Source organism: Siniperca chuatsi, linkage group LG22, assembly GCF_020085105.1.
Source record: "Siniperca chuatsi isolate FFG_IHB_CAS linkage group LG22, ASM2008510v1, whole genome shotgun sequence".
NCBI classification, from domain to species: Eukaryota; Metazoa; Chordata; class Actinopteri; order Centrarchiformes; family Sinipercidae; genus Siniperca; species Siniperca chuatsi.
This window is the reverse complement of record NC_058063.1, coordinates 9,750,182-9,777,729: the sequence shown is the minus strand read 5'-3', so window position 1 is coordinate 9,777,729 and position 27,548 is coordinate 9,750,182. Positions and strand designations below refer to the sequence as shown.

Below are 27,548 nucleotides of genomic sequence, written 5' to 3'. Positions count from 1 at the left end.
TGTATTTTTTTAAAATTCCATGTGTGTAAAAGCGACGGTTTGGGGGGTTGGTGGGGGGTGTTACTATTTCTTGGTCGGGTGCAGTGACTTCCTGGATCCTACCTTTATTTTGCACATCAGTTTTTGTACGAATTAAACAAACAAGATATAGCGTAATTAGTGTGCTTTAGAGGTGCTGGTAGGTGGATTTTGTTACCATTTGAATGAGCCAAGCAAGCTGTTTGTTGTCTTTATGCTAAGCTAAGCTAACTGGCACCTAGCTCCAGCTTCATATTGAATGGACAGCTGTAAGAGTGGTATCGATCTTCTCATCAAATTTTCAGCAGCAAAGCGAAACATAGTTACCAAAAATGTTGAACTATTCCTTTAGTATTTTTATTTATTCATTTAAAACATTTTTGGTTCCTATACCAAATGCGAGAGTCAACATTAAAAAGGTAACACATGCTTTATGTGCCAGTTTGCTTCATTTTAAACATGTCAGCCGATATCAAGCCTTCATCTGACATAGCCGTCATCCCTACAGCCCCCCGGGTCGCCATGTTTTCCACTCATGTCAAATAAAGCCTCCAAACTACTAAGCATTAGTCGACAGGCCAAACCCTGTTGGATAGATGGAGACAAGCAATCTCTACATAGTGTGACAAAGTATGTGCGGCACTAATGGCCTGGTGCTGTATGATAAATCATGATTCAGTGACCAAATTGATTGCCCCCTCTCCTCTGCTCTCATCTCCTCCCCACTGTAGCTGCCTCTTGTTACCTAACTGGAAACACAGAGGATGACAGCTTTAACTTACCTCAGATTATCAATAGTCAGATGTTTTGTGACTACTATCCATTATGGTTCATCTTGGCCCAGAGTTTTCTAGCTAAATTAGCTGATTTGGTAATACCTGGTATTTAAAAAAAACAAACACTAAATGTCCTCGGATATGTATTTAAATAATATATCTTTGAATTAGACACCTCTGTTATTATTATCAAAAAGTTCCTTAAATTAATATTTTGATATTTTCAGCAATACGCTTATTCGCTTTCTTGCTGAGACTTAGCTTGATGAGAAGATCGATACCACCCTCACATTTGTCTGGTAAATATAAGGCTACAGCCAGCAGCCAGATTGCATATAGCTTAGCATAAAGATTGGAAACAGCTAGCTTAATCCGTACAAATACTCAAGTGTTAAAAAAACAAGTTGCGGTTTATGTGCCCGACTATGCCCAGGCCAGGAGCATTGACTTCCTGAAGTCTTGTCCTTATCGTGCGGTTGCCTGGCAACCAGCTAAGCTAACTGACTGCTGGCTGTGGCCTTACATTTACTGGACAGAAACGATGGTGGTATTGATCTTGTCAGATCTTGTCACCCAACTTTCGGCAAGAAGGTAAATAAGCGTATTTCCAACCCTTTAACCATGAGGACTTAACCTCCATTAATGTCAATCATAATTTCCTCTCACAGGACCAAACTGCACTCTCGAGTCCTGGAAGTGAAATGCTGTCACACTCCAAAGCCCAGAAGACTATTAATTTTGATGCAAAATAATTGAGTTTGATTGCCTCAGTACATCTATAATGCATTGGTCTTCATACTGGAGCTAAACCCACTGGGCATCCTCACCAGCCAGCCCCAAGTTATTCTACAAGAACAAACTGGTGGCTATCCTGTCAAGCTGATAAAAATGAGGATTTGATTGGTGAATGAACACATAGGTAGGCTACATCATTGATTTTACACATGAAGTTCAGTTTACTCATCTACTCAGCCTGTGAAAACAGTTGTATAACGTCTTCTGTTGCTCTGGAAGGAGCTTTCCAAAGTTTGAAATAATAACCCAGATGACGTCGTAGTGATGTCATCTCATCTTGGGCTTGAGACTTGAAATTTTTAACAGAAAGGTCAGAAAAACTTGAGGTTTGGGGTTTGAAACAAGTGGGGATTTCGAAGGCAAGAAGGGTCTAATTAAAGACGCTGTTGAGTTGCATTATGAGAAATGTAGGATGCAGAAATTATGGAGCTTAACCTTTGCTAAAAGATGAAAATTCAGGATATTTCAGCCTCTGCTGCTTCGATATTAATCATTGTTTTTTAAATCTGTCTCCTGTGAGTCCCCAAACTTTATAGAAATGCAATAATAAATCGCTGGGGTACCCCTTCATACTAGTGCTGCAACGATTAGTCGATTAATTTTCTTTTCGACTAATCAATTAATCGGCAACTATTTTGAAGTCATTTTTCGAGCAAAAATTGTAAAAACAAATGTTTATGGTTCTAGGTTCTCAAATATGAGAATTTTCTACTTTTCTAGACTTACATTATAGTAAATTGAATATTTTGGGGGGGTTTTGGACTGTTGGTCGGGCAAAACAAGACATTCAATGATGTCTCCTCTGGCTTCAGGATATTTTGATGGGCACGTTTCATTGTTTTTGATGTTTTATAGCCAAAACCATTAATCTATTTGAAAAATAATCGGTACTTGCCGCCCTACTTAATATTTACCTGAATTTTACAGTTTTACGAAAAAATTACGTTTTGACAAAGAAAACTAAAGATGAAATGCCAACAAAATAGGCCTTTGTATCTTATTTGAGTAACAGAAAAAGACTGTATAAGTCAAAGTTGGGATTGATTTAAGGGAAATGTGATAGTAAATCAAAGTTAGTTTGAATAGTGACTGTACAGCACAAAAGGGCTGTCACAATAGCTGATCCATTTGTTTTAAATGATCCTTTTAACTGTATGAGCACACATGTATCGGATCAGTACACATCATCATCACAAAGCACACTCTGAGCCTGTGACCCCAGCTCTTCAAATTAGATCTGCCAATATTTTTGCCTATCAAATGAGAGCCCATCCAAGCTGTCAGCTCTTTTTTAACAATGGCCCCCAGTGCTCACGCAGCCTCTCCTCCACACCAGCGCACTGACCACTCCTGATCTGGCTGCATTTCCAGCATAAAAGTGATGACTGGTCACAGGTCATGTGAGTTGTGGTGGGGAGGAAGGGGTGATGATGGCAGTTGTTTTGATTTGTCTGAAATCTGTGTGGTGACAAAAACAACAGAAATTTCCATGCTGGCCCTGCCCCCCACCTGGCCCACCCTCGCTTTGGACCAGCAGCTAAATCCGAGCCATTGTGTCGCACATAGTTGTATGGATTTGTCAGCAATAGGGTAGGGGCAGTGGGGGGTAGATAGGGTGATGATAACCAAGCAAGTTTTCGCAGTGAAGAGGGAAGAACAATTGACGAAAGCAAGGTACTGAATTAGCTCTATTAAACAAGTTATTTTTTTATTAATAACTAGCCTAATGCCAAAAGATGTTTGGAAAAGCAGTGAAATTGGAGAGTCCCAGGATAAGCTTTTTCTAAGAGACTTGCCCCGGATTAGATGTTGAAAGCCTCATATTAACAACCCCCCACACACACACACACACACACACACACACACACACACCATCACCACCACCACAAGGCTGTACAAAGAGGCTTGGACAGACCACCTGCCCCTTAGGAAAATGCGGTCAGCAAAACAAAATGGGCATAGGCTATGGGATGCTCTTAAAAATAGTAGAGTAATTGTATTCGGTCGGTCTGCCTCTGAGTTATAACACAAAAGCAAAGATTGTTCAAAGATAAAACGGGAGAGATCATTTTAGCTGAAAACCAGGGATGGATGTTGTATGTTTTAGCAACAGTAGCTCTAAAGATTAACACATTGATAATCCACAGGCAGGTCTGATCACTAAGTGCTGGAGCTGATTAGATACTGTATGAGCACACAGTGTGAAAGTGAGATCCTGCTTTTACTGGTGGTCCATGTAAACATATAGTGCAACCAGGATTTTAGAAATACTGAGGCAATAAGTTTTATGTCCCAGACATTCTCTTCATTTCAAGTTTTCTCTACTCTGTCAGGAATAAATTCTGGTGGGAAAATGACTTAAATTGTTGTATTTTTTCCATTTATATAGTTCTTTTTTTTTTGGCCTACAAATATGCAAATTTCAGGACACTGTCTTCTTCCTTCTAACAAGAGTCTACAATCAAACTTTATTTGTATAGCACTTTTCTTACAAACAAGATGGAACACAAAGTGCTTAACACAATAAAACAATAACCCTTCTTTTTACTGCACTCAATAATAACAGCACTCCAACAAAAACTGGGAAAAACTGAGGAAACACTATCACAAATCTTATCAACTTGCAATGAGAAAACACCAGAAGCAGGATTAAAAATAGATAAAAACTCAAAATAATAAAAGGATATACCAAGTAGTAAAACAGAATAAAAATGTATAAATAGATAAAGTTCAATTAAAAGCCAGACTAAAAAGATAGGTCTTGAGTTTGCTTTTAAAAATATCAACATTCTCTGCTGCCCTCAGGTCTTCAGGAAGGCTTTTCCAGAGACCTGGACCACATTAATAAAAGGATGCCTCACCGTGGGTTTACAGCCATGCTAGCAACTCCGTGAGGCTGTACAGTGGTACACATAATGGTGCTTTAAGCTAAATGTCAGCATGGTAACATGTCACAATGACAATGCTAACATGCTGATGTTTGGCAGGTATGCCACTCACCATGTTCACAATCTTGGTTTAGTGTGTTAGCATGCTAACATTTGCTAATTAGCACTTAACACAAAGTACAGCTGAGGCTGATGGGAATGTCATTAGATTTACAGGTCATAAAGCGAGTGTTGGACAAACTGAAATGTGGAGAAATTTTGACCTGATGATGGTGCTACATGAAAAGTCAAGTTATTACAATGCATCCCGAGGGGAACGTTTGTACCAAATTTCATGGCAATCTATTTTGAGACATTTCAGTAAAAACCAAAAACGTCAACCTCACGCTAGCGCTAGAGGAAATGTCAGGGTATCACCAACGTAATTCAGATTCATCCTCTGAAGACCATAAAAAGGTTGTCCTCAATGGTAGCTACAGCCCCGAGTGCAGTGATTAATTATGATACATTATTTCAAGCACAAGTGAAACAGTAGTTTCCTGCCCCCAAATTTGCAGCATTTAATCAAAATAGTCACAACACTCAACATTTAGATAGAAGAAAATAAATATTTTTCCATCAGCTGCTTACAGGTAAAGAATCAGTCACTACTTTCCAGAGCATATAGAGCATGGTGGATTTCAATCTGTTGTAGAGAGAAGGTTCTAGTGTATTTTGGCCAGGATGAATTTGTGAGAGTGTAAAAGGGTACTGTATGCAGTAGTTTGTCAGGATGCTAAACTTGGAATAATTAAAAACTTGATTGCTTCCATGCCCGTTGTTACGTCAGTATGCACAGAAAGTTCTGCAGCAACTACAGGATAAAAAACACTCCACATCAACATTTCACATTTGACTGTTAAGCTACATTGTGTATTAAAGTAGAATACATTATCTTAAACAGATTTCTCTGCTTGGGTCATGAGCTTAGCTGTTGTAACAATCCAATCAATCTTTGACTCTTTTGACCTTACAGCATTTAACCATTGCAGGACAATTCTACGGAAGGACAAACAATACAAAAGAGTTGGATTGATTGCTACGTTGAAAGAGTTGAATTTCACGATTTGACGTGAAGGGTTCAAGGTTCAAGCAGACAACAACCTGACACCGGAGCATATTTTCTTTGGTTGTTATCTGTCATTGAGAAGTCTCGTGTGAAGGAGGACAGCATTGATAAATGATGTGTGCTGCATTATAAGGTTAATCCTTATGTCAACAGCCCCACAGATGGGCTGACCTGCGGGGGGGGGGGATCATTGCTGCCTGTTTGGTTACGAAAAGCAGGAGGGAGGAATGAATGAGCTTGGGCAAAAACCCGACAACTGGAGTAAAAAAAAAAGTCAAAAAATGTTTCATGCTCTGATGTCATTAGGAAGGCGAAAGCAGAGCTGTAATCCTATTTTAATCGCAGTGGATTTATTAAACAGGAGCAGCAGGTTTAAATCTCAGCAGATTACACAGAAGGCCCAAGGAGATGTGGAGAGGGGGGGTCGAAGAGGCTTGCGTAATCAAGTGCACTTAAGGTGATATGGTTCATCTTTGACAAGTCAGGACTGATAAAGAGGGAGGGGCCGCGGGCGTCAGAGGGCTCCTCAAAATGTGAGGAGTAAAGTCAGATGGCTTTACAGTAAATAAACTTTCTTTGAAATGATCTAACCGTCATGAATTTATTGATATTTTGTTGGATTAAGATCTAAATTAAATATTCCATTGAGACAAGATTAAGACAAACTGCCTGCAGATGTTACTAATTATTTGGACGTGTGTGTGTGTGTGTGTGTGCCTCAGTGTCGTTTGGAGTCGGCGCAAATCTCCTTGGCACCCTTTGTAAAAGACCTTGATTCTCGTGAAGAACGGGTGAATCCCAGGTCGCGTTACATCTGGACTTAATCAAATCAATCCCTTAATGGAACATGTAGAACAAGCTCATAAAAACTTTGACAGTGTGTGTACAGGGGATGAGGGGTATTCATGTTTGTACCTCAACATACACACATGAGCTAATATATGCCTCTCTCACATGTACTCTTTGTGTCCTACAAAGCCAAAAAGTTAGATATTGTTCCCAATTTCAAACCTCATTAAGTAGTATAATTTATTAGTTTAATTGCAAAACAACATTTCCAGGTTTACTGATTCATCTACAGAGAAACTGTGCAACATAATGAACTTGTCACTGTCAAAAACCAAACCAAGTTAAGCATAAAAGCAGTTAGTTTCATGCCCTTAAATCGGATGCGTAATGCTCCAACACACTGTACAGAGCCTTGTGTTGTCACTGAACTTTGCCTTTGCCAAATGCTTCATCTAAAAGGATGCCAAGCTCACCATCTGTTGGCTGCGCTTGGCAAATGTCTTTTTGTGACACAGCACCTCTTTGACAGGGAGCCATTTTGAGCTATTTCTCTCCTTTTTAGAGCTGCGGAGTGCATGCTGCAGATTCTATAGCTGGACATTGGTTGTCGGAGTGCATGGCATGTACTTTTTGTTTTGCAAAGAAATGTTTGATGCATTGAGGGACTTTAGTGGAGATTTTTAAAGGGGTGATCAGTTGGACAGTAATAAAAAAATAGTTTAAAGTATTATTGCTACGATTTTTGCTAATTGATTACATAAAGGGAAGGGCAATTTAGCTTAAACTAACAACAAACAACACATTTATATTTTAGCAAAATATAAATGTAGTTAGAAGAATGTTTAAATGTTTGCGCCACTTTACACAAGTCAATGGGTTTTACTGTACTAGATTATGTCAGGCTAAATCAAAAGGAAAATATCTTCTATTTCTTGCACTGAATATATTACTTAAGACAGCTGCAGGGCCATGCCTCTTTATACCAAGACATAAAGAGGCTTCCTTGTCAAACACAGTTCAACAGAAAATCTCCCTCCATTAGAAAACTCTCATAATTCTAAGTGAACTCCTATTTTAATATTATATAAGACTCAGTGGGGTATGTGCATGTGCAAAAAGAACAGCAAATATTTCCAAAATTATGTTTACAATTAGTATTAGTTTTAGCATAGGTATTTGCATAAATGTGTGTGTGTGTGTATTACAATATGCTATTGTGATATCGCTGATTTACACACCTCATTGTTCATTTGTATTGAATTTAGTTTTAATAAATTATACTTGCTTTAAGTTAATCTCTTGCCTGGTCTCCCTCCTTGTCACATTCCCTGAGCCAGTTTGTGACACTATTTGCTTCCCGGTCCAAAGTTTGAAGGACGGACTGCAAGCTCACAATGTCACCCAGTAAACTGTCAGATATCTGCAAGTAGCACACCAATCCTGCCATCTACTGGCAAAATCCTTGCATTGTTTTTGCGATGCAAATACAGTTAACCCTTTTGGTTTACAGTCACTTACATCGCTCTTTGGTTGTGAGTGGTTTTTCGTGCTGAGCATTTTGACTTGTCAAGCAGGAAAAACACAGGTGCAGCTTATCACAATAATGAGGGCTCTGGTCCATTTAGGTGGGCCAGTGAGCCATGTCAGCAGGCAAGCAAGCACAACACTTACACATGTGCTTTTCCTGCTGTGACATACCCACAGGTTTAAATTAAGTGGTCTTAAACACAGCCTCTCAGCCAAGAGTATTTCTAGGATTTTATTGTGAAACAGCAAGAGTGATTGTGTCTATTGGTTACCTGTTCTTTTTCTGGTTTATCCCAGAACCAGAGTTTGATTTATCATTGCTTGAACGGTTACATAGAAAGATGACAACTTACCAGTCAATGGTTTTTTTTTTTTGTGTGCACATTTTCACCGATGGGTTTATCCACTCACTGGGGGAAAAAAAGAGTTTGGAGTGTATATGTCATGTCTAACTTTCAGATTCAACAAGGTATTCATTTATCTGATAAAAGTGTCCCATCTTAACTGCAAAGTTACTTTTGAACAGAAGAGGTTAAACCAACCAAAAGTGTCATTTATTCTGATTCAGCTGCTGACTTATTGGTTTTCAGTAATGCCTCTGCTTCTGGAGATTTTGTGTATTCTGTTTGTACAGAATACACAAAATGGGCTGCTTGTTAGTTTTTTAGTTGGTGGCACTACACACAAGTGGTAGACAGAAGTTGCTGATAAAATTGCTAGCAGTCTCTAAAGTAAAAAGGTACTGAACTGGAGATTAAAACCTGAGATAGAAGTAAAACAAGCTGTTGGATAATGCAATTTAAAGGACATTTTATTAACACTAGTTTATATTTAACAAGCGTGTCATTACGCACCCTGTAATTTGTTTCATACTCAGCATACGTGTGTAGTAAAAACGAAACACCAGCAGGGAGCAGAATAACAGGCAGCAGTCAGATTAGCCGGCATGGAGGACGTTTAACCTCTAATACCCGCCTAGCTCCTTCCTCTTCCGGTTACGGCGACAGCAGGTATGGCGGCCCCTGCTTTCCTCGGAAACATTATGATTTTATAATCTACTTTAATCCTACGTTTAAGAAGGAAATGTGGTCGATTTCAAGTAAAGATAATACTATGAACAAGTCTTTGATTCTAATGTTGTGACAATTTTATTAGTTAGCGGTTTCTTTGAGACATTTTAAAGATGCCGTTCCTGGGTCCTTAAGGCCTCTATCTGAACACCTAACTTAATGTGGTAGAGTCGCTGTAGCTAACAACTACGCGGAAAATGTATGTTTTCATACCGAAATGAGTTTTAAATACGGTTCATCTGATATAAAATAGTAGGGTCAACTAAATTCGATTTATGTTGTTAACTAACGTTAACTTCTTGAGCCGTAGCGTCTGTAGCATAGCTAGCAGGGTTAGCATCATGTTCTAAAATTGACTGAATATTGTATCTGTTTTCAGCTTCAAGATGGTGCAGCGCCTGACTTACCGTCGTAGGTTGTCCTACAACACCGCCTCCAACAAAACTAGACTGTAAGTGAGCTTTCTACAGCGTCTCTTATGTCGCCTGCTTGGGAAGCTGACATCATTGCAATTGCGTTTGTGACCAGCTGTGTAACTGTTTTATATTTTCATTATTTCCCCGTGCTGTTATGTAGGTCCCGGACGCCTGGTAACCGTATTGTGTACCTGTACACCAAGAAGGTCGGTAAAGCTCCCAAGTCAGCATGTGGCATCTGCCCAGGAAGACTGCGTGGAGTAAGTAAACCCATTGTACCTCTCATGAAGGCTGTGCTGTATATGTGTGATTACTCTCCTGTGCAAAGAATCAGTGCATGCATTTGAAGTCTGTAGGGCCCTAATGGGGCTGGTTTTACTAAATACTGGCATCAGTCAAAACTGTGATGGGTGATGTTCTTCCCGCATATAACTATATAACAAATAAACAACAATCTGTAGAACTAATGAGGGATTTCTTTCCTCTTGTTTTTCTTGATACAATCTTGCAGTTAACTGTGAATTTGTAACTGAAATTAGTAATCTGCATTTGACGTGATTAGGCACTGAATAGATGGAGTGTGTGATCCTGTAACACACAGGCCTTTGCTTCAATTGCTGCAACAGTATCAACACTGCTCCCTTGACTTGCTGTATAGAAAAATGCTGGCCCTCCTCTGTCAACATAAGTTCAGAAACAGATGGATACTAATATTTAAAAGCATATCAAACTATACAAGAGTAGCTAATCTTGTCCATGTGGTGTCATTCATGAAAACAATCTTTAGTGATTGCTTTTGAGGAATTTGAAACTGCATTACTAACGCAAACTGCTACAGAAGCAGTTGACCAGATGTCATGTGTTGCTTTGCATCCTTCCAGTTAAAGTGAGGAGCAGTGTAACTGCCTGCAGCCATTCAGTGATAGCGATAGTGATTCAGAGCAGCAAATATAACATGTCACTTTTTGACAAATGAATGAGGAAGCCTGCTTTATTTATTTTATTTTTGGGTTGTGCTACTGTGGGACTGAAAGCAGGTCAAGTCATCTCAACACACTACTTCATGTCCTGCTAACATTATGGGCTTTTATCAGTACTTTTCATTTTAGAAACTGGTGATAGGTAATGCTAGTTCACATGCTCTTGTTTGAAACAATTAAGCTGTTAAGAGCTGTAGCTGTTGCTCTGTAAAGTTTGAATCGATTAAAGATCAGCAGTTTTATGGCCGGTTGAAAAATATTTTGGCCAGTAAATTGTTTCCGTTTACCAGCAATTGGCAGATAGACCAAAAGTGAATTTTTGGACCCTGTATATGCATGCAGCATTTTGAGATCCAGTCGAAATGGACTTGTGTAATAAACACTTACTGTTCATACTTTAAACTAAGATGGGAATTTCTAACTAAGCTGGATGGCTATTTTTAAACCAGCTGTTAGTAAATATAACTGAACACAAAAACAAAGGCGTCTTACGAAATTGGTGCCTTGAGTAGTTGGTTTTAGAGAACGGTCTCACAAACATGCACTGTTAAAATTAGTGAAGAACTGCTGGTTAGCCAAATTCAGAACTGGTTCTCTTACCTCTATGTAGATACATCTTCTAGTACAACAGAAGTGCATACCAAAGTAGGACATGTTCTTGATCAGTCAAAATAAGATCAGAGTGCTGATCTAGGAACATAACTCTTAAAAAGTTTGGTACAATGTAATTGCACACCGAATCCTAAGAAATCACACAGGCATTGCACTTGCACCTTTCCTTTGTCATTTATATTGGGTAGCCTGCAGGCCAGAGTTCGGTTGTTTTTAAGCATGCAGCCGGTCTAATTGCACCACTGCATTTCAACATGTTTCGGATAACTTTTCCCCGTCTGTACACGTTGCCTACTGTGGTCTCATTGTGGTTCTGTCTTGTAGATCCGGGCTGTTAGACCTCAGGTTCTGATGAGGCTCTCTAAGACCAAGAAGCACGTCAGCAGGGCCTACGGAGGCTCCATGTGCGCCAAGTGTGTGCGTGACAGGTAAGAGACCTGTTCCTTCATCTCCTAACTTTCTTCCTGAGAAGCTGGAATGACGCTAGTATTTGCCTTGATGAAGATAGTGACAAGTCACTGCTACTGACAAAAGTTACCCAAACTTTTAATCCAAAACATGGGAATAAGTTCAGTCACTGATGATGTTGATGTAAGTTTTGAATGGCTAATGCATTATGTCTAAATTGTCTCTTTTGCTCTTATTCTCAGGATCAAGCGTGCTTTCCTGATTGAGGAGCAGAAGATCGTCGTCAAGGTGCTCAAGGCACAGGCACAGAGCCAGAAATCTAAGTAAAATGTGTATTTGTATTGCCACAATAAAAAATGACAAATCCATTTCCTGTTGTTGTCTTTTATTTTAATGCATTGGTGTATTTCATTTTAAAGGGAGAGAATCTGCGTGACTGGGTTTTATGATCTTTGAATGCCTTGCATCTGATAAACTAGGATTTATTGCAGATACGTTGAATAAATATCAAAACTACCGTTTGCAAGGGTTGGGAGATGATCATTCTAACTTTTTTGAATGAAGTTTTACATTAGGCCAAATACAATATGGCCTATAATTTAAATAATCAGTCTCATAGAGGGTTGGTTGTTTGTTTTTTTTTTCTTAACTTACAGTGACTACCTTCAAAGAATTTCATCACATTTCTACTGGTTCTGTTAATATTTCAAGACAAAACAAATGCAGAAGATATGTTACTGATTAAAAAAACAAAAACAAAAAAACATTCTTAAATGGACACTTGGTGTTTGAAGGTAGCTGTTAAGGGTGCATACTGATTGTAAAGCCCCTTGAGGCAAATTGGTGATACCGGGCTATATAAATATAATTGACTTAAAAGATGCAAAGATACATTTTACTAATGTCCATAGTGAAGCAGATAAAAATCTGAAGCAAGTTACTTTAAATCGGATAAATATGTACGTTATCTACAGTATTAAACATTTACATATGCAGTGGACCAAGTTAATGACATTTATGGAAGTGGTTAATCAATGTTGCGGTCACATAAGAAATGATGATGACGACTATACTAAGAAGACAGACTCAAGAACGCGGTTACATTAAATTTGGCTAGTTGTTTTCACAAACACTTCATTACTGTCTCTTGATATTTGCGTCACGTCCAGTCCCTGCCGGTGTTGCGGACCAAAATGTTAAAGCATTTACCGTAAAGTTAATATAACTATCAGGGAAATATTTTTACTTAAAAATGACATTTCACACTAATTATCATAAATATAATAATAATATAAATAAATGAATCAATCAATTGTAGAAAGGATATAGACTGTAGAAAAAAAATGTACTTCCGGGACACGTCAACAAAGTCGTAACGCAGACGGATCTCATCCAGCGACAGTAGCTGTATTGTAGTGATAGGCAGTTATTTTACAAACCATGGAGACGTTATACAGTATACCGTTTGCTGTGCTGGAATGTCCGAATATAAAACTGAAGAAGCCGTCGTGGCTGCATATGCCGTCGGCTATGACTGTGTATGCGGTCGTTATTGTGTCCTACTTTCTCATCACAGGAGGTAAATGGATCTACTAAGCTAACGTTAATACAAGACTGCTAGCTTGTTAGCGTTAAATCGACAATGTGTCAGCATGTGATTTAAAGTTAAAGCTCATCCATGTGTGGTTTGGGGTAATGTCAGATACTGTGGGCTCTGTTTGCATTTGTAAATGAGCTTGCTAACATTAACGCTAGCATCTACGCAGTTAACATAATGGACGAGAGAGTAGGCTAACTTTGCAGTTCAGCTAGCACCAGACACTAGTATAACGTTAGTTGAATGCATCTTGGTCCATTTGACACTCAAAAGTGGTTTTTATCCAGCAGTAACGTACGTTAATAGTAGAAGTATCAATTTTCCAATCAGATTTAGTAGTTGTGTCATATTGAAGATGATCAATTTGCTGATAAATAACGCTGCTTAGACTTCGGTAAGTTGTTTTATGGTGTGATTGGTTCCTACTCAATCTCCCCCCCCCTTATAGGTATCATCTACGATGTTATTGTAGAGCCGCCCAGTGTGGGTTCAATGACTGATGAGCATGGACACCAGCGGCCAGTGGCCTTTTTGGCATACAGGTATGTCAGTCATAACATTGTGTGTGAGTGTCAAAACAAACTACAGCTAAAGCCAGGAGCCAGCTGGTGATGGTCACCTCGGATAGTATTGGTTAAGCAATATCGCTAATCAGTATCAGTCACTCTATATAATGCATAGCTAATGCAAGCACATTTGTTTTCCAGAGTGAATGGGCAGTACATTATGGAAGGATTGGCTTCCAGTTTCCTCTTCACCATGGGAGGCCTGGGCTTTATAATCCTGGACAGATCCAACGCACCAAACATTCCCAAACTCAACCGCTTCCTGTTGCTCTTCATCGGTTTTGTCAGTGTTCTCCTCAGCTTCTTCATGGCCAGAGTGTTCATGCGCATGAAGCTGCCGTAAGTCTAAGCTTGTTTCCAAACCCAAAAATAAAGATCTATGCGTGGAATATTTGTTATTCAAACACCAGTGTGTCTTACAAAGTTGGCTTGACTCAATGGTAAATGATAGTTTGCAGTTCTACTTCTCTGAACTGGCATTAGTTGTTGTGTCAGTGTCTTAACTAATTTATCTTTTGTCTTTTCAGAGGATACCTCATGGGTTAAAGTCAAAAAGAGCACACTTAAATTGATTTGGATGGACAGAAGACATCAGATGCGCGGTGGCCCAACAGGCAGTTTAACAGAAATTATTATACATAAACTCGACCTTTTGATATAATCAACAACCATTAAGGACTGAAAGCACTGACCTTGCTCAAGAAATTAGACCCTGCTGCACTGACAGTCTCACACCGGCTGTGACTCATTGGTGTTCGGTGACTTCCTGTCCTCACCCTTTCTCCAAATTTCCAAACTGTGTTACAGGCACATCATTATCACCAATTTTGCCATGTCCAGGTCCCTCTCAGTATAGTGCATCTGTAGCAAACTTGAGAAATTTTAATTCCACTTTTCTAAAAGAAGCTAGAAGTACCGTGCAGCAGGGGTCATTTCACTTAGCCACTGGAGAAGAAAAACTGAGCACTGTTGGCATGGAGCCACTGATTTGGTATCAGGATTAGCACTGTGTGAATCATTTAGAGGGGAGTCTGAATAATGTTAATGTTTGTTCGTTTTTGTAAAGAAATCGTTGAAAAAGCTTTGAACCTGTCACAGTTGCATTTTTGTACAAGGGTGTGAAATAAATAATCTTTTCAGAGCTCCTGTATGTACTTTATTGTTTATCATAAACAAATGATAGCAATTTTCTACATAAGTGTATCAAGAGCAAAACTGTGCAAAGACCAAGATAAATATATCTAGATTTTGTGGCCTGTGTGCATATCCAGGTATTCGGGAGATGTGAGTTCCACATAAGCATTGTAATTTGCTCTCCAGAAGGTGGCGTCAGCAGGCAGTAGTGTTTCCTGGTCACTGCCACATTGTATTGATCTGTACCCTCCAGTAACAAAACACCACCAGATATGTGAACCTCAAGTATTGTCCAATAAAGTTTTTTTGACAAAGTCTAATACTACTACTACTACTACTACTCATAAGCCTCACTTCTCTTATTTTTAATTTAGAGATAACATTTTCCACATGCAGTGGTGTTTTGGGGTCTGCCCTGCCGGGATACTAGAGGGTCACTTGCCTCCTGTCTGCTCCTCTCCACATTCTGGAGAATGGCCCGGGACTGAGCACTCTTACATGCAAGGAACAAACTCATAGCTTCTGGGAACCACGTCCTCTGTTAAGAAGGAACATGGGAACATTGGTAAATAATTGCAGACTTGTCAAACAGTGTCCATGTTTGTTTGGTTGAGGCAGACTGGAATAAGATAAGCTGTAGGCTGATACTCCGTACAGTTTACTTTCATGTATATTTCACGTGCATGTGCCAACCCTCCTAGAAGGCATACATCTGGGTCAAAATTTCCCTGGTGGATCAACAAAGTATCACAAATAGTATTTTATTCAATACAGTCTGATGCACCCCAAAATGCGTAATGGTATTCCACACTTGCAACAGTGAGCAATGTTTATAATCAGTAAAAGCTGTATTTTAATGCTAAAGTCACATTAAGACACCATTGCATGTTTTGACATATGTTTTGATTTATTAAAATTACAATTCCCTGAAAATCATGGTAAAGTGAAGGTTGGCATTAATTTAAATAAAAAACATACAGGTTGTGTAGCATGGTAACTCGCATAATTAAGAGATTTTTTTTTGCACCAAAGTAAAACCATAACAGACATGCTGTTATGCTGAACAAGTGGCTTGAAGTGTAATAAAAAATATTGGTAACACTTTATATTAAGATACACATATTCACCATTAACTAGTTGCATATTAACATGCATATTAGTAGCATATTGGCTCTTTATTAGTCAGTATAAAGCACTTATTAATGCCTCGTTCTGCATGACCATATTCTACAAACTACTAGGCCATTAATGAGAGATTTCCCCCAATAACCTCCTAATTACTTCCTATTGATAGCCAGTAAGGAAGTTGTTGTACATAAATTACTATCTTAATATGCTTTGCTCACTATGGGCGTTATAAAGTGGTAGTACCACAAGAATAGTAATTCTCCCTTAATAACACTGAATAAATATGGTATATTCTTATGTATCAAAAGAAAACTATAAGTGTTAATAGTGTCCAAATAACTCTTTCTAACTCAGAATATGTTCCCCATTCTAATTAGTTATGAGTCTTGCTCATAACTAATTCACTAGTAGTTTGACACTTATTAACACACACAGGTTTCCTATTCCAAAGTTGCCTCCTCTTCACATTTAGTAAATCCATTATAGCACACAGTAGTTGTGCAATATGGTCATGCAGAATAAGGCATTCATGTAAAAAAGTGCTTTATAATGACTAATAAAGAGCCAATATGCTACTAAAAAATTATACCTGAGAAGACACTGCAATCTCACAGATACAAATACATTATTATTAATGTCAAAACATTTTTCATTAGGCGACATGCTAAGGCACTTTACTTTCCCAGCGTTTTGTCACCTCCCAAGTTCATAGTCTCGCTTACCAGTTCTTTAACTATGTAAAAGATAAAGTGTCGTCCCTTCACAGCTCCGACTGTTCAAAAGCAGCGTTATGTCTTCAGGCGTTTGGTTTGTCGAGGAACTCCTTGACTCCCTTCTTTGCTGTGTACTAACCCACTGTGATAGTGGTGTCCATTTTCATCAGTTGGCAGCTTGAATTAAAACCACGAAGAGATAAAGTTTAAATGAAAATCAAATGAGATTGGAAAATCACAACAATTTAGATATCTATTGTGGTCCTAAAACACAACTGGATACAAGCTGGATACAATTTAGGCAAAATAAAGAGTTTAAAATAGGGAGCAGAGTCACACGTCAGACGTACCTGTCTTTTAGTGCTTTCATTCTCAACAGTCAATGCATTGTGCAACTTCAAGCCTAATGCTTCCTCAAGCTCTGGAAACAGACACAATAATACACATGTTTGAGAGCTCAATAGTAGGCTACCATTACACACCTTGCTCCTTTTAAATAATGCATAAACCAGAAAGATGACGGGGTGTTCCAGCACCACCATCCCCAGACAACACCACCGAGAAAAAAGTAGAAGTAATGGGGAAATGTTAAGTACCTGTGAGAATGTGGTCGATATTCTCCACCACCAGGTCAGCGTCGTCCGTAGAGAAGCACATGGGGGGCTTAAATTTGAGCACATTGCGATGTGGTCCATCAGCACTAAGAAGGATGTGCTGTTCCTTAAGCCTGGGACAAAATATTTATCAAATGGTTGAGTCATTTCAAATGTCACAACGGACATTTCGTCTACTCATAGCAGGAAAAGCACAGGTGGAACTAATAATATTAATGAAGGCTCTGCTTCATGCAAGTGTCCAGTAAGCCCTGACCGTGAGGCAGCATGCACAGTAGCAGGCACACCTAAATGGACCTGAATTAATGGTATTAATTACACCTGTGCTTTTCAAAAAATCTGCTGTAAGAAAAAGTTAAATCTGTAATATCAGACAGCGTATTGGTAAGTCAGGATTATCCATCATAATATGATGGGAGTTCACAGTTTATACTATTCAACTTCATTATTCCACCATAAGTTGTTAAGTTTTTTCTGTGATATGAGATACAGTAAGTGTTCTTCACAGTGTACCAAAGCTATCATAACCCTGGCAGAACTTTGTGTTTGGGTTATGGTCTGTTTGTAGTAAACCATAATTGCGGAAGCATGCTTGCAGTTTTCTCATCAGAGAATAGAGAATGCTGCAGAGCAGTATAAGCTTACACTTACTTATATATGACTTCTTGGGCTTCTGCTGTAGCAGGAGTGAGCTTCAACCTGTCCTTCACAAGCTCCACCCCAACAAAGAGGCCACAACCTCTGCAGGATGGGACGCCATTTGGTTTAGTCATCTCAACACAGAAATGTCTCAGAACTGTTTGAAGTAGGTTATTTTTAAGATATTCATACACAGTAAGTTGTTTTCCATTTTTTTTTTCCTCCAATACATGTTCTGGATCATGGTAATATACAACAAATTAAGCCTTTTAATTTCAAATCTACCACTTTTTCATTGTAATATTTATCTTTACAATAGCGACAGTTTTAAAGTTTTTAACAGCAGTTTGTTAGACTATAATGGCAGCTGTAAGTCCAAGGTAAATACGTTTAACCGACAATCACTGGGAAGTGTAGTGCAAATGTGTCTCTGCAAGAAAATCTGATGCTTGTGGAGACACTGAATTACATGTTGGGATTATAAAAACATGACATATTCTGGTATTAGAAACTCCAGACTGCGCATTTAGTCAGATATAATCAGCCGTGTTCTGGATCAGCTTTACAGGACATGCACAGAACTAATCAGCTGTTGCAATGTGTCACGTACTGTACCTGTGTGTGTGTGTGTGTTTGCTTACCTGATATCACCAACCAGTGGATGCTTCTCTTTCTGCTTTTCCAGCAGATTGGTCAGGTATTGGCCCACACGCAGTGCATTACCCTGGAGATCTTCTTTCACAATCACGTCTAGGACAGCCAGACCGATAGCACACGACACTGGGTTACCACCAAACTGAGAAATTCAAAACCCACACGCAGAGGAAAGATTAGACCGAGGTTAGGTTCACACCACCTAGGAAATCAGCTGCTTGATCATCAGAACGACCGAACCATAAGACAATTTGATGCATTAAATATATAACAGACTTACAATGTCACAGAGTCAGCACACAGTGTTTTTGTTTATGTGAAAATAGAAATAATTGCTCCAACACACTAGTTTCAGTATGTGACTGGAAAAGATCCAAACTGCAGCAAACAGGCTGAAAATACATTCAATATGACAGATTAACTGTAATCTGAGGCAGTCAATGAAAAAAAACTGGCTTGAACGATGTGTATTTTCCCCCATAATGTGGAAAGCAGATGTGTCGATACGCTGGGAAATATAGACAAGAACGTCACGTCAAGTATGAGGTCAGGTCAGTGCCATTTCTGTTCAGCTTGGGAAAAAGCAAAGATCACATAATGTATTGTCTGCAATCTGCCTTTGTCATTTGTTGTAGATCTTAATGCTAGAGTATGGGATTTTTACATATAAATGAGCGTCCGTTACACTCAAGCCCTTGCCAAACGAGTCCAGACAACGCTGATTAAGCCTATCACCGGCAGGTAAATCTCTCTGTCTCTTGCCAGTATACCGGAGTTTTTAAATCTGGTGTCTCTGGCAACATTCCTGCACTGGCGCACCGGTAGTGCTGCATTTTACGTCAACCAGCAATGTTTGGTTTGCCAGAGCTGAAGGGGGGAGCAACCCAGAGCCATGTAGAGAGCTCCACGATCTGTCATTGCTGTAAAAAAAAAAAAGGTCGTTGGAGAGAACGTTTATGTTTGAGAATTGATTATCGTTTTATTTGTTTATTTATGTTTACTATGATTGTACAGTTTGTGTTAATATGCTTTGGCAATGTTGTATTGTATGCAGCCATGCCAATTGCAAGTGTAGCGATGGAGTAGGCTACAGTAAGTAAGTACTGTAGTAGGAGTATGGCAGAGTCTATGGTGGAAAAAAAAAGAAGTTTCTGATGCACCAGATAAAAAAGAAACTCAGTGTTCAGAGGAAGGATTACAGTCAAAAAAAGAAAGCGATAGACGGCGAGGACAAACACGAGTAACCATTGGTGTAGCTTTAGCTTTTCCTTGTTGGAAAACGCTGAGAGAAGGGACTGAGGGCAGACACGGATGTTGCCTTACTGCTCTTGGACAGGTTGGTATTTGTAAAATATTTTGAGTAGGCTATGTAGCTATTATATTTACTCTACCTAAATAATGATTATTGTCTTGGAACTGGGGGCGAGCTCATCTGTAGGCATACGTCATTAGCACCCTTCGACATTGTGTAATTACTCTCACTGCCAGAAGGGGAGACAAAAGTTCCGCACTGCAGGTTTAATAACGAAATAATAATTTAAAAAACTTGCTATTTATATCATATACCATATATTGAAAACTTTGCAGAAGGAGGGTACAAAACAAAAGTGACTTTTTATTATATTACTTGCACAATTCTTCATTATTCTACATAATGCTCTTACTGTATTGAAATACTCCATTCCAGATGACGCGAAGGCCTCTGCCACCTCTTTGGTTGTGACCACACATGACATAGGGTGGCCGTTGCCAATAGGCTTTCCCATGGTGACAATGTCAGGCACAAAGTCCTGTCCCTGAAGCTGGAAAGCCCAGAAGTGGGTGCCAACACGCCCAAAGCCCACTTGGACTTCATCAGCGATGAAAATGCCCCCTGCCTTGCGGACATGTCTGCAGACATTGGTGTAGAGATAAACTCTCGTTACTTACTTATTCTCTCGATAAGGTACACTACCACATAAATGCAACAATACACAAGCCACAACAAGTTTGTCAGGTTTGTGTATACTGTAGCACTCCCAAGGGCCATATAAAGAAAACATTCTTAATAACATTCTAAATAGCTGTCATTATTTTGAATACATTAATCATCACATATGCATTCTGGTGCAGCTGCTAGAAATTGTCTTTTTGCTAGTGTACTTTTGTTCATTGTTTCAAGCACTTCTTGCAGTGTGCAAAAAATGTACATTCTGTACATGTTTAACATATATTGCATTCAGTTAATCGTTTCAGAATGACAGCTCTCCATATTTGGTGTTGGTGAGCTGATTCTGAGAAGCAAAAAAAGAGTAAAAAAAATACTTCCAGACACTGAGTATGAACATGAATGAATCTCTGCAAAAACTTGGGTACATACTCTGCCACTTGCTGGAAGTAGCCCTTGGGGGGAATGACCTGCCCGCCACAACTCTGCAATGACTCAGCAGTAAAAGCAGCAATCTGCACAAGAGAAAAACACATCAGGTCTATCAATCTAAAGCCAGATTGATAGACTGGAAAAGAGGAGAAATTCTGCTTGGACAAAAAAAAGTAATGTTATGGAATGGAGAGGGGGGATGGCAGGTTAATAAGGGGGATGCATTTTGATCATTTTGCTAACAAGGGGGATGGCATCCCCCTTTTCCCCCCTCAAATCGCCTACTGTATGTATCTATCCAGTATCACAAAAAGAATTGTAAGTGTTATTGTACTTCTTTTGTTAATTTTGGTTTCCTCCTGTAGGCCCATGTCTGCACAAACATCCATTAGAAACTGCTAAAGGCATTCTGTATATTCTCTGGGCTGAAATCACGTCCCTCTCGCCACTGGAAGCTTGGCCATATCCTTGTGTTGAGCTTTTCAACATACGATTAAGGGCCAACAAGCTTGGACACTAAGAATCCCCTACACATGTTCTTGTGGTCTGGGATTTGACCCTAAAAGCCAGAGTCCATGGCCTGAACCTGAGATTTGGGAGAAAAAGTGAAAGAGGAGAAAAGGGGAGAAAAAGGAAAAGGTGGAAAAGCAAATGAGTATTCATAAATAAAAAAAAAGGAAAGAAGGCAACTGCCATGGAAGTCAGGACTGAAAAAAACATTTTACTGTATATACACATATTTTAAAAACTGCCATGTAGTTGTCATGCTGGAGGAAATTTGGAAATTTTGACCAAATTTGGGGGAAATTGGCTCACTGATCAACTTAAATCATACAGTACATATTATAGTAGAAGCACCACCAGAATCATTGCCTGTGTTTTGTTTGATATCTCAATCCTACACTCACACAACAGCAAACCAGACTGTGTGAGACTTTTTTGTAATTCAGAGAGTCATTGTCAAAAAGGCAATCAACCAATTAATACGTGTAGTATATGTTATCTGAGGTTATTTCTGCAGCTTGAGGTCAATCTCGCTTTGAGTAACATCTGGTAACACAACAAGATCAAACTCAAACTGTACCTTGCCTCCTTTTTCATGGACTCTGTGTATTATATCTTTGACTTCATCTGCATATGCTGAGGCAGGGTCAGGGTGGTCCGCTCTGTATTTGCCTCTGTACACATCTGGGCTCGGAGCCTGTATAGGGGACAAGATGTTGAGATGATTACTAAAGCAGATGTACAGGCCACGGCTGCGTCCCACTTCCACAGTGAGCAGCACATTCACACAAAAAAAGTGACCGATTACATATTATGAAAACGTCTGTATTCATGCTACATTTGCTTAATATTTGACAGTAGTGTTGATGAGTGTCCCAGAATGCAACACATTATGAAAATAGAGGAGGTACTCACAGCTGGAAAAATGTTATTAATTGTGGATAGCTGTGAAACAACTCCAGCAAAAATCTTGGAAAAAAGTAATTTAAACAAATTTCTTTTTGTTACAGTTTTAAATTTTATGTTGTTAGTATATATATATATATATATATATATATATATAAAAAAACATGAAATGAGGACAAACTACATGTGTATATTTAATTTTTTTCACTTGTTCTTCACTTAAAATTTGTGGAGTACGAATGTAACAAAATGCCCTCTCTCTCGTATTCATGTTTAACATTCTGGTCCAACATATGTCCAAACATTTGGCTATACTTGTCCGCGCACGCTTGTGTTCATCTGAAGATTTATGTGAGTATATGTGATTAACAGGAATAGTTGTTTGACAGATGCCAAGTAAATTTCTGAAAGCAAAAATTTTGTGAATCTTTGTGTTTACATTACAATGTCAGTCTAGTGAATTACCTACATCTGAACCACAGCTTGATTCCTTAGTGTCTATGATCATGAATAAAATATGCAAGCTGGCAAAACAGACTGAACTGTCCCACCTCTGGCATGTAACACAAGACCTGGGGATTCCACAAGATGCCATATCAAACTACACCAAGGCTATCACGGAACAGAGTAGAAAGCCCAGAATCACAATGCAGTAAGTACTCTGGATGTATATTTTTAGCTTGTCTGGTCACAGACTGTTCACTGCAGATTGTATGGTTTACTCAAAATGAGCAAAAGTAACAAAACATCTTCAAAGTTGTGCTGTTTTTAAAATAAAATATACAAAGTCATACACTTTTAAAGAGGTACTCCAACAATTTTCAGTTCCATAAAGTTGGGGGATTTATGAGTGGCAGATTAAAAGAAAGAGATATTAAAAAAAGGCCAGATCCTACAATTCCCATAATGCAACTCAATAACATGTTTTATTAGACCTTTCTTATTGGTTAAATGCTCTTATCTTACAAACTCCATGCCCACAGTTTATAACGCAGGTTTTCTATCAAATATTCAAAGTATCAGCTGAAGATTACCCTGATGGCATCATCAAGGGGGGGGTGTCATTTTAATCAAAGCTTTCCTTTGAAAAAGACATTACTTAGTCTAGTTAGTTGGTTGAACATTGTATACCAACAAAATACCACGCAGGTTAATAAAATGCCTAATAGCAAAATAATATCAGATAATAATATTAGATAACTATCTAAATACAGACACTGCAGAAATACGATTTGCTCACGGTAGCTGGAAAAGTAGGTCATGGCTGAGTATGACATGGCTGTCATGGTGTACATTTTTGGTGGGGTATCCAGACCATAACTATCCTGTTCTGCTTCATTCCAAAAGCACTCTTTACTTAGAGGTTGACTGTGCAGGTAGCTGGAGAATTGGAATCACTTGAAGCATCCTAACATAATGTGTGCTTCACATTTTTAACTAAAAGGAATAGAACCTCCAGTGCCTCTCTGTCCTCTGTGATGAAGAAAGTGTTTTCAGGGGGGAAGATAAAAATCTTGCCTCTGACACCAACAGTAAAATGGCTCCTTTTCAAAGGCACTTTGGTTACATCTTGCCCTGTTGAATTTGCAGTAAAAAGTACTTGTATTTCATGCTTCTGCCTCTTCTTTTCTTATGTGTGTGCGTGCACACACACACACACACACACACACACACACACACACACACACACACACACACACACCCCCCTTTGCATGCACAGGGGTGAATACTCAGAAGCCTGCCAAAGCGCAGTAGTGTAAGTTGAGTCATGGTGTTTTAATAGTGTGCAGGCAGGCAGGCAGGGAGAGGCAGGCACTCACCACATGGACAAATTGATTCTGCTCAACATCTGACAGGTGGTGGAACTTATACGGACTGATGTCAATGAGTGATGAGACATGGCCGTGGTACGCACTGCAAACAAAGCAAACACAGGCCATGGACCAAATCAGTCAGGTCTCTCAATTGCAATATCATGTGGGGTGTGCAACGATTAAAACAGGGATACATGAAGACAGAGCTGTAACTATTAACTATGTACAACATCATAAAAAAAAATCACTGAATAAAAGGACTTTCGCCACTCCTTGTTGTTTATATACATTCATTTTGCTTGTCTGGCACTGCACCAGGTGTTTTTGAACAATGACTGGGCAGTTGCACTTACTTTTCCAACGTGATGATGTCTTTGTGACCTGTGTACTGCCATGCAAGACGAAGCGCCAGGTCGTTGGCTTCAGAGCTAAAGTTCAAAGGAGCAAGGGTTACTTTGAGTTACTCAATCACCACAAAATACACAGGTGAAGCCATGGATATCACTAGCATGTCAGTCACAGTTTGACGTTTTACTTCTCATTATGAGGGCATATCAGGTGACACCTATGTATTAATACTGGTAATTAATTTAGAGTTTAAAGCTTATCTCAGTGAGATATTGAAGCTATTCCGAACCTGAAACACATTTTCTTTACTTTGTAACTAAACCAGTTTTGCACATTGAAAATTAAATCATGTTGCAAAACAACAGAGCTGCCAACCTGAGTGTGAATACAAAATGTCCTCCCCAATGGCTTATTTCTTTTCTACACTACATGGCCAAAAGTATGTGGACACACAAACATGGCACCCATATGTGATTGTCAAGTATTTCATTTTAACATTTATGAAAACCATGGGCATTAATATGGTGCTATAACAGACTCCACTCCTCTGGGAAGGCTTTCCACGTGATTTTGGAAGCTGGCTGTATGTTAGATGGGGTTGATGTCAGAGCTCTGAGCAGGCCAGTCAAGTTCTTCCACACCAAACTCTGAAAACTAGTTCTTTATGGACCTAACTTTGTGCTCGGGAACATGTTGTTGACACAAGAAAGGGTCTTCCCCAAACTGCTGCCATAAAGTTGGAAGTGCAATATTGTCTAAAATGTTGTTGTATGTATGCTGTAGCATTAAGATTTCCCTGAAGTGGAATTAAGGGGCCCATATGCCAAAAAGTATCTGGACACTATATATTTTCCCTGTTGTCTTAGACCTTAGAAAACCTTTGCTGTGATAACACCTCTGTTTTGTTAGGTCTATAACCTCTCTCAAGACATTTATTCCCCTGCAACCGATAAATACTGGTATTGACGTCTGGTATTGAATACATATGAATCATCATCTACAACAGTATTACCCTGGACCAGATAATTCCTGTTCACACTGCAGAACTCCAGAAAGTGGTGTAAATAAGTAAATAACCACGCCAGACTGGTTCAGTTTAATGTGCAAAGTGGGACATGCATTACATAATGCTATATTTCTTTTGTCTGGAAGTCTAGACACTCCCTAGGAATGCTGATCTGGAACATTCCCTTTTAGTGTTATTAAGAAGACTAATTTTGTTGTTGTTCTTAAATCAGCATAATTATGATGCTTGAAAATCCAGACCAGCAGGAGGCTGGTCCAAGGAGGATGATCTGCTGCAACAATTGTTTTCTCTCTCTTAAAACATATGTTGTTTCTTCTTGAGTACAATAACATGATAGCCATACATGTTTGGACTATACCCTTTTATCTTACAGTTTACAGTGCCTTATGCTTAACAGCAGTTTGCTGCAGAACTTTATTGCTCCTATTGGGGACAGTTGACCTCAGGCTACAGTTCAAATAATTAAAGTAGATATGGGACAAGACATGAATCTAATGCTAACATAATTGCATCTGTCAATCAAGTAACCAAGTCGCTCATTGCCTGTACTGTGCCTGCACTAACACCAACTGATCCACGGCCAAAAAACAATTCTGACATACCCAGAGTTGACAAAGTAGCACACAGACAGCTTGTCGGGCAGTGTGGCCTGCAGCCTCTGGGCATACAGTACAAGGTTGTCATGCAAGAAGCGCGAGTTGGTGTTGAGCAGTTCCATCTGCTGAGCTCCTGCCTTCACCACATCTGGGTGACAGTGGCCCACTGAGAAATGGAAGAAAAGATGCACACAGGATTAGAAAGGTTCCTCAGGTTCAGGACAAAAACACGCTTTACTCCTTAAATCATCTGACTGTAATTTGAGGTCAAAACACACCATGACAACTGATATTAAAGGCACATAATTGGAGGCCATATGCTGAAATTAAAGAGTGGTTAATGTGGTAGGCCAGGAGATATCCCGTTTTACATTCGTGCCTCTGCCTGCAAGTAGTGCAGCTTTAGTCACCACGAATTACGTGTCGGCTACATTACATGACAACTTTGTAGAGCAGATCAGTTTGTCAAGTCATTCTGCTCATGCATTCTAGTGAAAACCAGTCCTGAAATATAACTCCTCTAACTTTGGTTCCAAATTTGACCCAATTTTCCTGTATGTAAGACAGAACAACAATGTTCTTATGTTTTGCAGTTTTTTTAGGTGAGTGATGACATAAAAGTGGTATAAAAAGAGGTCTGATATAGGTACATATTTATGTGTGTTTGCATGTGTGTGTGCATATGTGTGTTTACCATGAGCCACATTGTTGATGCAATCCAAGTAGCGCTGTCCTTTTTCATCATACATGTACTGGCCTTTGGCTTGCACAATCTTGATGGGGTCATGGCTGAAGAAAATCTTACAAGATGGCCTGCAGAGGAGCTAATATTAATATTTCCATGTGTGCAAAATGTGTCCTTCACTTTGGTTCAACAGTTTTTATGTTGTACAGTAGTGATAAAAATATATGATATTATGAGTCATGGGCACAACAGGGAAATTCAAAAGTAACCATAAGCTGTAATACAATATAATGCACACAAATTAGCTACTACTGCAGTTTACAGATAAAGTACTGTATGTTTTCACTTCAATGGCAAAGTTTATCAAATCAAAATCGAATCAAATTGACACACTTATTTATTTAAAAAATGCATGTCACTATTGAATTAGCTGCTTAGCTACAAACATAGCAACTAATTGATAAATAACTCGACGAAATAATATTTGGTTTGTCGTGGAACAAAATCTTAAAATTTTCGTGTAAAAAAAATAATCTATTTCAAGCTGCATCTCTAGAAGTCAGACTTTAATAACGTTTACAGGAGGCCATTCGGTTTTCATTTTTCAGTAAAATATAGAGTTGTAGAGATGCTATTACTCAACGTCTGTCATCTTTGTGGCATAATATAAGTGCCGAATATCAGTTATCTTACCCAATGTGCTTCTTCCTCAAGTCTATCGTCTTCTTTTTCTCAACTTTTTCCGCAGACATCCTGATGTTGTCCAGCTGGAGGACGACGCACTCGTTCCACCCCACTGCTTCGAAGATTAGCTACATCTGCTCGTGCAGAAATAACCCGGCTTTATACGCACGCGGCCGCGCGCGCGCATACAGAC

The 27,548-nt window shown here is 39.1% G+C and overlaps 3 protein-coding genes across 3 annotated transcripts; 2 read left to right on the top strand and 1 right to left on the bottom strand.

Annotated features, from left to right (window-relative positions):
* Nucleotides 1–8,824: 8,824 nt before the first annotated feature.
* Nucleotides 8,825–11,755, top strand: rpl34 (ribosomal protein L34). Its single transcript, XM_044182884.1, has 5 exons — nt 8,825–8,911; nt 9,351–9,422; nt 9,548–9,647; nt 11,304–11,407; nt 11,630–11,755. Exons 2-5 carry the CDS (start codon nt 9,358–9,360, stop codon nt 11,712–11,714), a joined length of 354 nt encoding a protein of 117 aa, XP_044038819.1. The 5' UTR covers nt 8,825–8,911; nt 9,351–9,357; the 3' UTR covers nt 11,715–11,755.
* Nucleotides 11,756–12,736: 981 nt separating this feature from the next.
* Nucleotides 12,737–14,691, top strand: ostc (oligosaccharyltransferase complex subunit). Its single transcript, XM_044182882.1, has 4 exons — nt 12,737–12,966; nt 13,433–13,526; nt 13,692–13,889; nt 14,078–14,691. Exons 1-4 carry the CDS (start codon nt 12,828–12,830, stop codon nt 14,094–14,096), a joined length of 450 nt encoding a protein of 149 aa, XP_044038817.1. The 5' UTR covers nt 12,737–12,827; the 3' UTR covers nt 14,097–14,691.
* An 879-nt stretch (nt 14,692–15,570) lies between these two features.
* Nucleotides 15,571–27,522, bottom strand: etnppl (ethanolamine-phosphate phospho-lyase). Its single transcript, XM_044182881.1, has 13 exons — nt 27,365–27,522; nt 26,681–26,799; nt 25,993–26,152; nt 24,369–24,443; nt 24,022–24,115; nt 21,876–21,992; nt 20,792–20,874; nt 20,097–20,322; nt 18,420–18,574; nt 17,791–17,880; nt 17,122–17,252; nt 16,876–16,946; nt 15,571–16,702 (listed from the first exon to the last, which is right to left on the bottom strand). The coding sequence occupies exons 1-13, from the start codon at nt 27,421–27,423 to the stop codon at nt 16,601–16,603; spliced, it is 1,482 nt and encodes a 493-aa protein (XP_044038816.1). The 5' UTR covers nt 27,424–27,522; the 3' UTR covers nt 15,571–16,600.
* Nucleotides 27,523–27,548: the final 26 nt, after the last annotated feature.